The following is an 18,249-nucleotide window of genomic DNA, read 5'->3' on the forward strand; positions in this document are numbered from 1 at the left end:
ATTGTCATGTATTTTTCACGCATATTCTAATGGAGCAAAGGTAAGAACATTTTATACTTTTTATTCCATTTTCCTTGACGTTCATAATTTTTGAAATTAACAATTTTTATTTGACATTCATTATTAATATCAGACGGATTGGAGTTTTTAAAAACGGTTTTGTAATGTTTTAAGTTGACGTTGATATTGACAGTTGGTGACAACGGAAGTCGGTTTTAGGATTTAAAGAGTAAATTTGGAGTCGGGACCTCATAAATGGCAGAACGCAGATGCACGCGATTGTCATACAAGTCCTGAAAATCCATATGAAACCATTCAAAGTGTGAATATTCTGACCATTAACACACACATATCTCATAATAGCCTTACAGTTATAGAGATAGAATTACAAATGTATGAAAGACAAGATTATAGCACCATATCGACTCACTCTTTTAATATGTATCTTAACAAATAGTTTGAATGCATCACCAATCAACACGATAATAGTTGAAGTTTGAGTTGAAGTCATACAGGCTAGGAACTGAGTAGAATATAACTATTTTGTTTCAAATATATCAGAACTGAATTCCATATTAGCAAGGGAATTGGAAGACATCACGCACCAAATTAGACGAACTATTAGGCATTGTCATTTTTTTGGTGTGTGACTAAGGAACCCTGACGAAAGGAACACTTGTTGACATAGGAAAATGATCGGCTAATAAATGTGGAAGGTAAGGGATGTACTGTGATGCCATCGTTTTATACAAATTGATGTGTTTTTGACCTTTTTATGCCTTTCTGGCCTTAAAATATATGTAAATATCTAAAAGAGGACCGTAATGACCTGGTTCTATTAGAGGCTAGGCATGTCAGTGCTGACAAAGAACCATATGGTTTTTATCTTAATCAATCAACTCTCATCATTAACGTCATATTGTTAGGGTTTTGTCATTAAGTCCTTACGTAAACGAATGTTGAAACAGTTCAACTGTAAATTATTGTTCGTTATTTGTGAGTTTTATGTACTTTCTGATGCACGCTGTACGTGCGTTCTGAACTAACTGTGTTGATTTATTACACGTGTGTCGAAACATTGACAAGGTTAACTTTCTCCTGCACCAGATGCACAAAACCGTACAGGTGAAATTCCACATAAAGATTAATATGAATATGTATTTGCATCGCCTTTAAAATGAGTTATCTCACCATCAATCAAAGAAAATACGAAAAATCTAAAAGGTCTCGTGTACTTTCTATAGCGTTTCACTAGCAGCTGCGCTAAGCTGGTGGCACCGCCTGGTTAGTTTTTGTGATAAACACTATGAAACATTAAGAGAATTCCTCCTTTTTTTATTACTTTGTTCTTATTTCATCTGGATTTTTAATGCCGTTTTATGATTAATTCGGCGTATAACCAGTATCCATCCCGTGACAATGTGTGTGACGTCACTGCACCAGATGGTATTTTTAAGCACTGACACAATTTTATTATTAATCGATTTAGTGTTCGATGGAATTACTTTTTATTTTAGTATTGTAAATCAGTGATTCGTTGCTTCATATGTGGACACTTTAGATTAAAATCTGTATGACATTTGTTTACTTTATTTTCCGAAGTATATTTATAATGTACATATATAATTTTGTTAATTATCATATTTGAGTTCATATTAGATGTAATTATGTACATTTTGTATAATTTATGTACAAATGTACAAGTGTAATAATTGACATAAGCGTTTTAGGAAGATGGCAAATAGATACAGTAATATTCTTTATGAATAACTTTATACAAAGTAAAGAAAATCTACTTAAACATTACTTAAGACTTAAAAAGAAAAATACAAAAATAGGACAGTGTACCATCTACTTTAAATCAATATCATAATTTGATTAATTCTTTCCAACATAAGTATCCTTATTTTTCCTGTTATTTCTTCATTTTCTGTTGAGTGTTGAATCGCAATGCATTATAGTGTAGTATAATTTTGATATTCTAGTTGTTGTATAACGTTCCTTTTTCGAAGGAATTCTCCATTTCTCCAATAACATGTACCCAAGTATATATACATACGAAATGTTAAGCAAATAACCCTTGTGTCAAAATACAAACGCATGTGAAAAAGTCGTCTAAAAAACCTACTTATATGATGAATGCTGTTGTTTACATGTTTGAAGTGTCATACGTCAGGATTTCCGGGACCACGAAACATTACAATCACAACATTGAATCTATGGCATTTATCTGAACAGATACTGTATAGTCGCTTGTTTTTGCAGGTCAAAACTTTCTCGATTTGGACATAGAACAAAACTTCAGTGTTACCAAGGCACTTTTGCTATCGGACGTGATAAATATTGGCGACTACAACATTTTTCTTTGTCCCTCTTAGTTGTAATGTGTCCCTCCTAAATCAGGTTCATTAATACCTCATAAAGGACAGAATGAGTTGTGACGGAGAGATATGTTTTTACTTATATATTCTACTGTGTCTCGGTAAAACAATAGTTGGTTAATTAGATTCTCGTCTTAATGACAACCAGAATCATTTAAGGACGGCTTCCCATGTATACGGTGTGTAGTGTGGTTGAAGAGTGTGCGCCTCCCGTGTATACGGTATGTAGTGTGGTTGAAGAGGGTGTGTAGTGTGGTAGAAGAGTGTGCGCCTCCCGTGTATACGGTGTGTAGTGTGGTTGAAGAGTGTGCGCCTCCCATGTATACGGTGTGTTGTGTGGTTGAAGAGTGTGCGCCTCCTGTGTATACGGTGTGTAGTGTGGTTGAAGAGTGTGCGCCTCCCGTGTATACGGTGTGTTGTGTGGTTGAAGAGTGTGCGCCTCCCGTGTATACGGTGTGTAGTGTGGTTGAAGAGTGTGCGCCTCCCGTGAATTTCGTGTGTAGTGTGGTTGAAGAGTGTGCGCCTCCCGTTTATTGCATGTGTAGTGTGGTTGAAGAGTTTGCGCCTCCCGTTTATTGCGTGTGTAGTGTGGTTGAAGAGTGTGCGCCTCCCGTGTATTGCGTGTATTTGGAGACCGCAGTATGTTCGTGTTGTGCCTCGTTGTGCTGGTGAAACTCATACCATTTAAATGTAGTGCTATCATACTGAAGCACACCCCACAGTATACTGACAACAAGTGAACCAGTCGTTTCTTTTCCTTTAGCATAAAGCAGGAACAGAAAGAAACTTCCACATTTATAGACTATGGTGTATCTTAGCCCGGAGACAGAACCACCCAGAAGTCTTCCCCACAGTTGCGAGCGCTCCACTCATGGCTAAACATGAGGCAGAGTAAAGGGAGACGTTAAAGGGGAAAAAGTCAATTAGGAAGAATAAAACAATAGTATTCAAAATTATGTCGCCTTTTACGACCATACGATGGGGAGATATATTATGCAACCAGATGCTATGGAATAATGGGAATATATTCTTTGAAGCACGCATTTTCATTGAGTTACAAATTTGTTTCGTCTCATAATTAATAAAAAAAGATCTGAGTGACCACATAACTAGTTTGTAAAAGAAAAAAAAGACCTCTGCAAAATTTGTAATTTCATGGGATAAATCATTGTAAGGATTAGCTTGGAAATATGCTTTATATTGTGGGGTTATAACACAAAAAATATGTGTTTATCTCTTCTTTGATTTTTAGTTGGAGTACACATAGCTTATTTTATGAATTCTCCATAACATAAAAATCTAATCAAGGTCGTCTGTTTATCAGTTTTAATATTTGGATCAAATCCTCTTCATATGAAATTCAAGTTCATGAATAAATGTTTCTGGACCTGTCTGAAAAGTTGACAAAAATTCTTCGGAAGGCGACAATTTTCAATGTAGTGAGAAAACCTAAGTCGTGCTCGCTGTATAATCTCATCCATGGTATACTCAAACAATGACAACTTGCTAGGTGGGACTTTTTCTAACGTTTGTCAGGTTGAATGTTAACATTATAAGAAATCCTATCTGTTTAACAAGATCAACCTTTCCGTCAGAGTGTGTGTTTTCTGTACACTAGTGAGCAGACCTTGGACTATCGATGACGTCTATTACACGGAACGCTGCCCTAAATGATAGTCAACTGAAATTTAAAAGATTTGAACTTAAAATCGAATTCAAGAACACAGGCTGGGACCAAATTGTTGGGCTTTTAATTCAGATGTACCTACCACCTGCAACAATCCTAGTTTTAGCGTTGACGTTAAGGGCCCGCTATCGGAGTTTTTTCTGACTGATTATCGTGAACATTTACTATCGGTTCTGACAAATTGCTGCGCGGTGGCGTCAGGCCACCCAGGACGAATTTCAATCCTTACATTGGTGGCGCTGGCTTCGCTTTAGTCGTACTAACCTTGTCTAAATATTTATATAATGTATTGTGCCTTTCCTTGATCAGCAGGCGCCATATCTGAATTTCTTGTTGAGAAAAACCTTTTACAAATGTCGAAGTTGTTTTTGAAGTGTAAGCAGACGACATGTTGAATCTACGCCAGTAGCATGTATGACTTACAGCCGTATTTAAAGATGAAGATAGTCGCCCTGGACTCGGTAAGTACAATATTTATTCATTTACAATTGTATGAATATATATATAAGTCTACTTTTTTACATTTGTAATATTTTTTTCATTATTTTTTTTTATTCTTTTTTTTTTCAGGTTCAAATTTTAGATTTGCATTGTCATTCAAATAGACTGAATTCATCGAAACATTTAAGAGTTAGTGTGAATTATTATTGTAGTTGATATATGAAGTCCAATTTGTCTATTTCTGTTAGAATTTTGACATGAAATCATTTGGTATTCAATTGGCATATCCAATTATAAAAAAATAATTTCAATATGGAATTTAAATTGCAAAAGCCTTTAACATATTGATGCAATTTAAATATTTACACCAGTTTTTGGACAAATTATACATTAATATTATAATGTTGAAAGCATTTGAATCACTATAAAGTGATCGTTAAATGTATTGAAATTATATGTAAGTGATCCAGTTATACCGTGGTCTGAGGGAAATGGATGATTCAGTTAGATGCGCGGTGTGTGGTCCCCACTACAATGTTAGGGCCAGTAACAAGTATATTAATAACGCTGTACACAGGTATATAATGGACTGACAGGTTATTTAGACAGTGTGTGTAGGAAGCTACTTAATGAACTGCTTTGGTACGATTGAAATAATATATTGTTTACATTAAAGGATTCACCTCTATTGAAATGTATTCTGCAGTGTAGCGAGTACGAACTCCTCGATGTAAATCCTTTAATGATTTATGTCTATATAACTGTAGATAGTAGCAAATTTGTAAAGGCTAAACACCATTTGATGGTAAACTAATTGGTTCAAAAACATTAGTGTTTCGTTAGGCCTTTTTATAAAATGTATTGTCTTAACATGCCGATTAGTTAGTAGCAGCCACTAAACCAGATTGTTAATTTTAACAACTTGTATAAAATGATAACAAAACTATTCAAATTAAACTATTCACACATAAAAAGATGCATACATATGTATGGATATTGTTTTACATTTTTTTCTGACATGTATAGAAACAAAAAAATAATGTATTTCATTACTCTAGATGTGTGATATCATGCGCCTCTCCATCCAACATTGTACAGAATATTAAAATCATTGAAAATTGAGCTTTAGATTTTTGGTCGAATACACGTGTCTCTTATTCTTAATTTACTTTAAAGATGCTCCACCGCCGACGAATGGTATTTTTTTCTTGATGAAATACAGGAGCAGACGAATTAGTATTTTTCTTCAGTTACAAAAGTTACTTACTTTACACATTTACCGCCATTGAAAAGTTCGAGCTTCTAATTTTACTTCAAGGTAAAAATATTTTTTAAAAAATAACTAATTGCATGCCGAAAAAAATCCGTGGCAATATGTCCTATATGGAATGAAGTACTGATTGATCATGCACCAAAAGCAAACTGAATTATTTTTTATTAGTTTTTGTTTTAATTAGACATATATTTCCATGATTAAACACCAATTATTGTTCAAATGATGAGTATAATTTATGTTCTGTCTGCGGTGGAGCAATTTTTTCATAAATACCTGGGTTTTTATATATATTTTTTTCTGCATAACTTATCAAAGTAGGGTTAGTCAAATAATTCATCTGCATTAAACATTATCTAATGATCTTTTCTTTACGAAATTCAAGAAATTTGACAATTCTACGGAATTACAAATGTAAAATGCTTACTGATCACTTATTTTACCTATTCATCAAAAATGTAAAAAATTAAACAAGTTGTTTTTATCGTAGAGGGATATAAACTATTTCAAATTTATTTAGCACCACATTTAGGATAGTCGATTATGTAGAGCGCTTACACAGTATTGAATATAAAATATATTGTTTTTACATGTCCTTAAAGTATAATCGCAGTATTCATAGTTTTTGCCTATTAAAAAAAAGTTTTAGAAGTTCGATCAAAATACTGTCATAGTGATGAACCTACATGACATTGAAAGGGATGATTAAACCTTGATGCAAATGAAGACTCAAACATAGGCAATGATTCACGAAGTCAATATGTTCAAACAATCTTATTTTACAACCTATGTATTAAATGCACATGTAGATATATATCGCGCAATGAAGTTACTGTTTGCACAATCGGGATAATGTATAATTCTGTATAAATACTTTTTATCGATGTAAGGATCTATTAACAGGAATTGGCATGACTTGTATCAACTAAAAATTTACATCTATAAATATAAACAAAAATAACAACAAGACTTTCTACAAGGCTGAACACAGGAAAAAACATAATGTCTTGCATTCTGTATGCACCCGAAATGATATTTGAATATTTTAACCATTATATATGCATATATATTGATATATATCTATTAATGCACACCATTACATACTATGTTGCATCAATAATTTACAAATGCATTTCATGATAATCTAGATCTAAATATTTGTAATACTTGCGATGTTGTAATTTTCTGTAAGAAAACTTAACAATAGTTATAGATATACGTACTAGTATTAAACATTATAGTATTAGAAAAACACTATTATACTGTCCTGGTGACTGGATTAGGGGCACTACACGGTATAGGTGACTGGATTAGGGACACTACACGGTATTGGTGACTGGATTAGGGACACTACACGGTATAGGTGACTGGATTAGGGACACTACACGGTATTGGTGACTGGATTAGGGACACTACACGGTATTGGTGACTGGATTAGGGACACTACACGGTATTGGTGACTGGATTAGGGACACTACACGGTATTGGTGACTGGATTAGGGACACTACACGGTATTGGTGACTGGATTAGGGACACTACACGGTATTGGTGACTGGATTAGGGACACTGACATGGATAGGTGACTGGATTAGGGACACTACACGGTATTGGTGACTGGATTAGGGACACTACACGGTATTGGTGACTGGATTAGGGACACTACACGGTATTGGTGACTGGATTAGGGACACTACACGGTATTGGTGACTGGATTAGGGACACTACACGGTATAGGTGACTGGATTAGGGACACTGACACGGTATTGGTGACTGGATTAGGGACACTACACGGTATTGGTGACTGGATTAGGGACACTACACGGTATTGGTGACTGGATTAGGACACTACACGGTATTGGTGACTGGATTAGGGACACTACACGGTATTGGTGACTGGATTAGGGACACTACACGGTATTGGTGACTGGATTAGGGACACTACACGGTATTGGTGACTGGATTAGGGACACTACACGGTATTGGTGACTGGATTAGGGACACTACAGGTTTGGTGACTGGATTAGGGACACTACACGGTATTGGTGACTGGATTAGGGACACTACACGGTATTGGTGACTGGATTAGGGACACTACACGGTATTGGTGACTGGATTAGGGACACTACATGGTATTGGTGACTGGATTAGGGACACTACACGGTATTGGTGACTGGATTAGGGACACTACACGGTATTGGTGACTGGATTAGGGACACTACACGGTATTGGTGACTGGATTAGGGACACTACACGGTATTGGTGACTGGATTAGGGACACTACATGGTCTTGGTGACTGGATTAGGGACACTACATGGTCTTGGTGACTGGATTAGGGACACTACACGGTATTGGTGACTGGATTAGGGACACTACACGGTATTGGTGACTGGATTAGGGACACTACACGGTATTGGTAACTGGATTAGGGACACTACACGGTATTGGTGACTGGATTAGGGACACTACACGGTATTGGTGACTGGATTAGGGACACTACACGGTATTGGTGACTGGATTAGGGACACTACACGGTATTGGTGACTGGATTAGGGACACTACATGGTCTTGGTGACTGGATTAGGGACACTACACGGTATTGGTGACTGGATTAGGGACACTACACGGTATTGGTGACTGGATTAGGGACACTACACGGTATTGGTGACTGGATTAGGGACACTACATGGTCTTGGTGACTGGATTAGGGACACTACACGGTCTTGGTGACTGGATTAGGGACATTACACGGTATTGGTGACTGGATTAGAGACACTACACGGTATTTGTGACTGGATTAGGGACATTACACGGTATTGGTGACTAGAGTCTGGATTGTCTTGTATGTAGACAAATTACATAAGAGATAAAGATCCAAGTGTTTCGGCAGCTATAATTATGTCTACAGTGTTTTTGTAATGAATGGCATGTCGTTAAATATAACTCATCTTCAGTTTGTAAAATCATGCACATTGTGTGTGGCGTTGGGCAGTACATCGGCAAGTTATAATGATCTTCATGCCAGAGTGGTCAAGCTGGTAATATTGTCCGATTTAACTATAAAAAACTGAATGTTGAATGTCATCCTAGGCCTGGACAGACCTGAAGTGATAATAACTAAATTATATGAGACTGTATGGGAAATAGATTCGTTTTATGTACCTATCACTTGAGGGTAAAATTATGTGCTTTCCGATAGAGACAATAAATTAGGGGGCAATTCTACGACGGTGGCCCTAGCATACAAATTGACAAGACAATTTAGTTAGTAAAAATCGGCCTCTGGATACGGGAATTATTACAAGGGCTTATCTCCATCGCCTTATATTGACAGCTACCACAGATGTACCTGGCTCTAAATTGTCTTTATAATACCTTTCAAAACCCAATAAAACTCACCCATTGAAAACCATGTTCTACGGCAGGTGATTGACAGCTCGCCGTGTGTTACTGGCCGAGGCAAATGTTCAGGTATACCTGTAATGAAATTAATATGTTTACTAAAAAGCAAAAAACTCAGGCATACCACCCACGAATAGCATACTCTGTACATTATAGGAGTAAATTCATTTTTCTTTTGTAAACGATCTCGTTCTACAGTATTGTAAGTGAATGTTACTTTATACCTGGACGTGTGGAAGGATCTGGTAACATATCGCTCACGTATATCACATACAGCTCATGTTCTTTCACAATTGACAAATTGCACAATTTTCTTTCATATTTCTCGTCTCTTTTAACTTGTTATGAAATTAAATAATGTGCAGAATAGCACAATAATCAAACTTGTAAGAAGTTGGTTTAATGGGATGTGTGGAATTGCTTCTATCCGGAAAGAGTATTTAAAGCGGCCATAAATCTTACATAAATTTTAATTATAATTGGTTGATGTTGGGCCGGCTTTGTGGGTGGTCCTACTACTGCTGCCTACCGTCGTAAGATAGGCGGAATTATCTTAATACTAATCTTAATACAGAGGATCTGTCAGAACAGGCCGACTCTTCACAAACGCTCGCCCATTTAAACCTAGGCCAAACAAATATAACATTGGTTTATCATGTCAAAGTTTGTTTTATTGGCACATAATTATAAGATATACAAGCTGATTAACATATTATGGTAGAATATTTGTCTTGTAAATCTATCAATTTTACCTTCTATTGCTATTCTCTTTATATTGAATCTGCGTTTAATTGTGTGTCATGCATGTAATAGCATGTATATAGCAAACACACTTCTAAACAATTGATGAAAAAATGGCAGATTAAAATGTACAACATTCCCTCATATCTTGAAAGTGGGAATACCTTATGACATCGGTTTGATATTGCCAATCTGTTACTGTCGTAGTTGCGTCCAATTTGAAAGTTTTCACTTTGCCGGTACCGCGATGCTGAAGTAATTCATGATATATGATATAAAGGACAAAAATCATCATTACCCATGTATTCAAACACGTTTTTATTTTCATAAGGAACTTCAATAAGGCCCATTAAAATTTATTGTGATAATGAAAAACTCTTTATAAACGGCATAATATATCACTCATTTTGTTAATGGCATTACATTGCTCTTGTGTATCACTTGAAAACTGTTTTATTCATTTTCTTAATTTTTTTTCTCATTCCAATTCCGCGCTTTTGATAAACCATGTAAATTGATTATACGGATTTCACGAATATGTTGTGTTCTGTATTTGATATTTCTCCTAAAACAGGAGGAAGAACATATTGATGCATTGCTTTTCTTTCCCTTTATTTCTTAAACATGATCCATAGAAGGATAAATTGATTAATATATAAACGTATTCGTCTCTAATATGTTCATTAATTTTTTTTCTCATTCCAATTCCGCGCTTTTGATAAACCATGTAAATTGATTATACGGATTTCACGAATATGTTGTGTTCTGTATTTGATATTTCTCCTAAAACAGGAGGAAGAACATATTGATTAATTGCTTTTCTTTCCCTTTATTTCTTAAACTTGATCCATAGAAGGATAAATTGATTAATATATAAACGTATTCGTCTCTAATATGTTCATTAATATTCTATGGCATCTAAGCTCCTTCTAGTAACGATCAATCACATTGTAAAGTAAACTATTATGACTTTAAACCTATCGTATTAAACCAACGTGCAGAAGGTGATTGGGCAAAAGTTACATAAAGTCTAAAGCCTTCATCTTACAACATTTATTCACACAATGCAAACAGACAACTCAAACGTTTAACAATTAAGAAGCTGACTAACAATTACTACACCTACTATGGTAGTGATTAATTAGTGTACATGTAACACACCATTGTTTTCCCGAGTCCTGAATTACATACCCCCTCACCACACGGATTACTGAGGTGGTACTCTTTGATGTAGTGAAGAAGTCCTTACCTATCACCCCGAGCAGGACATTAACTGCTACAGAGGGGCACACTTCATTTGATACTTATTCAATGCATGACACATTACAATGCATCGTTTTATCAAGAATGAAATAAATATCTTAAATGCTCCAAACAAAGATCCCAACTGTGATATGGCAAGACTTGGAGCTTCCTAACGTTTCTCCGCTACCACTCAGTGGCGCCATGCCTGGTGTAACTGTCCGAGATATAGGCATAGCGATATTCAATTGAAGATTCTCCCAAACAAAAATAAAAAAGGAAGGAAGGTTAGATGTCATGTCTGATTTGCAATACGTTAACAACTTTAAAAATGAAGGCTTAAATGAAAAACTCGAATATGAAGATTTGTGATAATTTGAAAATTGAATTATGCCGTTTAAATAAACAGTAAGTGCAGTATTTACCGGCTTAGATGCCCTGTCCTCTCGTCTAACTTGATTAGGGCTTGATTTGAATACGTGTTTGTACTTTACGGAAGTGGATAATTGACTGGCTGCATGTAATCATCAGGTGCAGCTAATGCGAATCCAGTTAGATTCTGTGTGTGGCGTGAAAAGCGTGAAAAGCACATGTAGTTCATGTTAGTTCTTAACCTTACATCAGCGTGCATTTCATCAGGACCAACTGCTTGAAGATATATTAACATTTTGTTTTTACCCTATCTTATCATTCACGATGGACCATTCTTATTCGCCTGAATAACGATCAAATATAATGATTACATTCATACCACGTCAACTCAAAGTCGACAGACCGCGACAAATCTTCTAATACTCCAAGGAAAAGTTGATCGGGACATAACATCGTGATAAATACGGTCTTGGAGAGTTTGAATAACTGGTGTTTTTCCCAGAAGGTACTCCAGTAAGACATTACCACTAATAAGTTATTTATACAATGGAGTCAATATAGATTATACTGATCCTGTAATATCTCTCGAAATAAACAAATGTTATGGAATATTGACTGAAATTCACAAACAGACTTCATTCAATAGATTATTTTATGAAAGATTTGTAAAATTGTGCTTCTAACTTATCTGCTAATATACATTTGTACATAATGAAATGTTATCCAAAGGCGTATAAGCTACATATTAAGTGGCCGATATAAAACATTATTATTTTTTTATTTTGTTCTATACATATGTTGCTTCATTAAATTGTTTTATTTCCCAAACACTTCAAGATGTTTACTTAGAAGTGAAATGTGAATGAACTTCTTTTTAAGTACCTGTAATAGCTTGTGGAATTTTCTATTTTCAGAATCGTATCAAATATTTATTTACCAAAACGTTTATATAATATAAAGAATAATTGATAAATAAATGGTTGATGTATTTGTTGTTTTATGGATATCGTTAAGTTGCATTGTTTTGTTACGTAACACACTGAGATATTAAGTGAAATGTGTGGGAGTAGTAACCTGAAAGTTGAACAGGTTCCAAATTACTTTTCAAGCAAATACTCAGAGTAAAGCTTATTTTTCCAAATACAGTATTCGGTATCAAGATATTGGCATAAGTAAACATTTTTTGTGCTTCGTGTATTGCTAAATTGGATTGTTTTATTCCTAAAACATTTTAAGACTATATAATTACATAAAAGACATGCAATTTGCTAAATTGTGTGGTTTGTATTAAGTGATGCCAAATTAAAGGTTCTTCCATCCTTAAGAAAATTCCTATACCTTTGTCTGAAGACTGATGCATTTTGTACAAACCACACAACATTATTAATTGTACTTTGCGTAGAAGCCACCCATAAGAGCTCTTAAGACACCCGTTAGACCCCAAATACGATATTAGCAGATCTGCTTACATCTATAGATTGTGAAATCAACACTTTATTCAGTGCATTATTTTATAATATATGTTAATTGTTTTGTTAGTGGTAATAGGGTTTCTTTGTCGAATATTTTCAACTTGATACTAACTAGAAATAAAATTTGGCTTTGTCTCTGTGACTTGATATGAAACAGACGCGGTATGATGTAGCAACGGCGACATTGCTAGGTAATAACTATTTGAAAAGTACTTTTCCTTGTACTTTTACACACAGGTCGACAAGGCAACAGTTTTATAGAATTCTCATTAACATTTCATTGTTTCGTTTTCGTCCTGATAAATAACGACGTGATCTAGACTTCGAACGGGTATATTGTCGATAAAAAGATCTCTTACTTCCCTGTAGCCCCTGGTCCGTTATAGTGTAGTTGTATGTATTTATGAATATCTTTGATTTTATTACAGTTTGATTAGTATATCAATATTCATTCATTTTACAAAAGTTCACCTATGAAACGCAGTTTCGCATTAAATGAGTATTTTACCTGGGATTTTCTTGCCAGGTGGGCCATTGTTAATCTCTGCATTGGAGTTTATGAGTTTCGTATTCGTCTCTTGATATGTTTTTGTCGGAGTTGTAATAATGTTGTACTGCCTTCAGGGTAGGTGTCATTTACGTCAGCCCTGGCATTAATGATCAGTAAGCACATTTAAAACATCAGTTGGTATTTTCTTAACAAAAGACAAAAGGCATAAATTTCTTCTACTGTAAATAAGATAGGAAATACTTATGTTGTGTCTTGCAAACAAACTCATTAAAATATTTCTAATTAGATTTTTTCACTTCCATACATCACTACACGTTTGCTGAAATCCTTGAATTCTATTTGTTACACACATTTTCATTGGTTTTAGTTTTGGGGTTATTTTGTATATTCTGAAAGAATTGTACGTCGAGCATTTTGATATCATACGCGGAGAAGGTCTTTGTGGGGATCTTTAAAAACGGCTCAGTTATTGGCCAAACTAAACTTCTTTGCTAGATATCAATTCCCCACAACTGAATTTGTTTATGTTGTGAAAATACGTAAAACCAATGCTTAATCTATATTTCACCGAGCTATAAAATTAAATTATAAACATTATTCTTAATATCTATTTGTTTATGGAGTCAATGGGGAAAAACAAGCAAACAAAAGGACATTCTTTTCCTTCCGCTATAGTGTCTATGACTTCATAAACAAAAAATTATATTGCGATTAATGCTTAAAATATCTTTAGTAAATCGTTGTATATTCCATCTTTTCATTTCCGTTTTATTCTATGTATAACATTTTCACGACATGGTGTTACACAAAACAGCAGCATATCACTTCTTGATTTAGTTTTTAGTTCTGAACTTTTTAAAGATGTTTGGATGTATTATTTACCATTTTGTGACTTTGTTGTTAAAGCCACTATTATATATTTAAAATGATGTACGGTAAAACAAATAACCAATGCATTAAAGCCAAAGCATGCCTAATACAGACATGACAATGCCTTCCATAACACTGTTGATTAATCAGCCAAAAAGATGAACTACCTACACGATTATAAAGGTGCGTTTTTACCTTCCTATCGTCTTTAATGTCACATCGTTAGGCGGCACGTGTGTCACCGACTGTTGTACTGTCAGACATATCCCTGTATTTCATCTTCACTCAAATCCCAGTTGACGTTTAAACATTGAAACATGCATTTCAATTTGTTAATGTTATTTTTACTTCACGACGTTCAATCATAGATATTAGGTTTATGTAAATGTTGTTTTCGACAGAAAATCATCTTTCTTAGCATCTTATTTTTTTCTAATTATTTCAATCCAACACTGTTATAAACATTTTTTGCATTCTGTTTTATACTCATGCTTTCGAAACAATTTATGACATAACATAATAAGGTAATCTTCTTGACTGCTCCTTCTTTTTACATTTTTCAATCTAAAGGTATAATTGACCTTGGGGAACGGGTAAGTTTTTCACTCACCTCTTCACTCTGGTTAATCTACTAATTACTGATTTATAGGTCAGGGCACATAAATACAAAAAAATGCTTCGTGTAATGTACTGCTTAACTCGCTGTATAAGGACCAACGATTGATCAAATTTTAAGTTAAGAAACGAAGAATTTGTTTTTATCTGTTATAAGTCGCCTTGTAACAGATTACCAATTTATTTCTTCGGTCTATGGTAAGTCGATTGTCGGTTCTAATTGGGTGTGCATACATCAAGGTTAAATCAGGTCATGTCGTTTTCGAAACAGACAGAGGAACGTTAATGGCCATAAACTTTGAAAATATCGTACGGGTTTTTGTGACATGTTGTTGTCATTTATAAGGGTCGTGCAATGTTGAATGAAAACTATTATTCCGAACATGTAATTTAGTTTTTATCCTTTTTTGTAGCAATTAAACCCGGATCTTCCATCTTGCGCGAAATCCTTTCGCCATCTTTTCAGTAGATACCACACCAATCTCTTGGATAATTATTATTAAAGTTTATAATTTTGGTTTTCACGGATATTTATGCTGGTCAAATTATTCATTGTTTTTTATCTAGTCGCCGAAAAAAACATGCATTTAATGATGTCGTATACAAACAACCAGACCTCAAGAAAACTTAGTTGTCGTTTGTTCCTTTCATGTAATTTTAAGTAATCGTTTGAAACTGACTTATATGATGTCGCCAGTTTTTGTCAGAAAACTTAAAAATCTAGTAAATTTTACACTAATTATTATTTAATCATTATTTCCGGCATGCTACATTCACTGTTAAAGTTTTTAAAATTTAATTGTAAAGATTGTTCATGGATTAAGTTATTATCCCACTAAGACCTTAGCATAAAGCAGAGAAAGAGAAAAAAACATTGATTAAAACTTATTCGACAGCGATTGCCACTTTTTATAACTTGATTTTAATTTTACTTATATTAATTTTTATGTGCAACCACACTTTGTAATCTTTTTCAAGTACATGCATAAATGTCAATATTACTCAACGATCTTCCTTTTGTACTTTCGCAATGTCTTTAGGAGTATTCAAAACTATAAATTACATTCCCGAAGAGCCATCGAGACCTGGCGAAAGTATTATAGGAAGGTAGGTGAGGTTTATTTTTCTACTCCACATGTACACGAACTTTTTTATTGACTGTAAATAATATCCTACATCTAGATTCAAAGTCAGTTTCGGAGATTTTAATTGGATTGTCGTTTTTTCTGTACTTTGATTGGATGGTCATTTCAGGGCCTTTGGTTGAATGGCGGCTTTCTTTGTTTTGATTTGATGGCTACTTTCTTTGTTTTGATTGGATGGTCACTTTCATTGTTTTGATTGGATGGTCACTTTCATCGTTTTAATTGGATGGTCACTTTCATTGTTTTGATTGGATGGTCAATTTCTTTGTTTTGATTGGATGATTACTTTCTTTGTTTTGATTGGATGGTTACTTTCATTGTTTTGATTGGATGGTTACTTTCATTGTTTTGATTGGATGATTACTTTCTTTGTTTTGATTGGATGGTCACTTTCATTGTTTTGATTGGATGGTCAATTTCAGAGGTTTTTATTGCATTGTCATTTTTACTGTTTTTGGTTGGATATTTATTATTTTGCTTAAGAGTTTATGAATTTGTACAATTTATATTTCCATTCAGTGCGTATAACGTTATATATCACAGACTGGGTAAGGGGTAATTTGACAATGTTCTTGGGGAAAAAACGTTGGGCTTTGTTTTTATGAAAGAGAAATACATATGTATAGAGATAAAGTGGTAAATTTATGACGCGACAAGGACATCTCAATGGTTGAATAAATCAACGTTCTTAATGCATGCCTTGCTTTCGTTGAAGTTTTTTCTCCAATCGTGTTTCACGAGTAACCCCCCTTTATACAACTTCGAGATTGGTTCCGTGTTCAACTTGTATTTGTCAGGAGATAACTTTTTGTTCAATAAAAACGTCATAACCTTTTGTTTCTCTAGTTTATCGTGAGTTTACTTGGACATGCTTGACAAAGTTCAAGTGTCAGATGTAGATTAAAACACATGTGGCCTAGAGCAGCCGCCTCGATGGAGTGTTTGTCATGCCACACAACGAGTTTGGTTTACCGCTTCTCATCAACGGTCAGTATGCTTGCCTGGCAAGCACGAGGCCTGGCCGAAAAAGGGCGCAAAAGTCACTGCCACGTGTCAAATGTGTCACACAGCTGATTGATTTGTGTGTAACACGCCAGTTACATACCTGGTGCTGTTTAGGGAGGACATGGTATCTATTTCTCCCCGGGAATGTGTATCATTGTCCCCCCCATCTACTTACTAAGTATACTTGTTTGATTTTACCTCATTAACAGTGTGTGGCTTATTACAATATCAATTAAAATCAACTTATCGGTCCAGTTTAAATCTGACACACAATATCGGTTTCCATCAAGCATCATACCAAACAACATTAACAATGCGGATTTTTTCCTTCTTTTATTTAAGAATAGAGTCAATACGTAATCAGTTCGATCTTTGTTGACTTAATCTAAATATTCTATTACCTCTACCATGACCGCTGACGACTACCTACCACAGTATATATGACAACTGGGCACCGATACCGTAAGGCTGATAATGTAAATATACATAGGCTTTAGGAAAATAAACAAGAGATGGAAACAAGGGTTTGATTACCGACTTGGGAGGTATTCTGAAGGTAAGACTTATCCCATAGGAACTGGAAATGCTGATATATTGTATCGCATTTAAATCTCGAATCTTGTTTGAATCTTGATAATATTGCATGATTTGTTAATTTTAATTCTATAACTTACTCTTTATGCAATGACAAAGCCTTTTTTAATTCAAATATTTTGTTGTCATATAATGTAATGGAATCGGTTCCGCATTAATAGAACGTTTATACGTTTATATTGCAATATTAAGACATCATTCATAGTTACATAAATACAATTATATGAAATTATTTACTGAAAATAAACAAAGGGGTAATGGATACATGTATATGCACGTTGAGTCTGCAAAGAATGTGTGACATTCATTATAACAAAGATGCAATAGATTGCACTTCCTACCACCAGCATCCTAAAGAAAGGATGCTGTTCAATTAACCTTATCATTCTTATTCCGTTTGCTTATTTTACCAAAAATAAATATTCTCAAATATGGAAATAAGTATAGGTTAATAAGTATGAACATCAAATGCATATTTTCCTTGTATGCAATAGGTATA

At 34.6% G+C, this 18,249-nt stretch overlaps 1 protein-coding gene across 1 annotated transcript in view; it reads left to right on the top strand.

The window, feature by feature from the left end:
* Window positions 1-4,287: 4,287 nt before the first annotated feature.
* LOC138325911 (protein patched homolog 1-like) overlaps window positions 4,288-18,249 on the top strand; it is a 70,107-nt gene continuing 56,145 nt past the window's right edge. The window contains exon 1 of the mRNA XM_069271922.1: window positions 4,288-4,529. Coding sequence (XP_069128023.1) covers window positions 4,479-4,529 — 51 coding nt within the window. The 5' untranslated portion in view covers window positions 4,288-4,478. The remainder of the gene's footprint in view (window positions 4,530-18,249) is intronic.

The sequence above is a fragment of the Argopecten irradians genome, chromosome 6, assembly GCF_041381155.1.
Source record: "Argopecten irradians isolate NY chromosome 6, Ai_NY, whole genome shotgun sequence".
Taxonomy (NCBI): domain Eukaryota; kingdom Metazoa; phylum Mollusca; class Bivalvia; order Pectinida; family Pectinidae; genus Argopecten; species Argopecten irradians.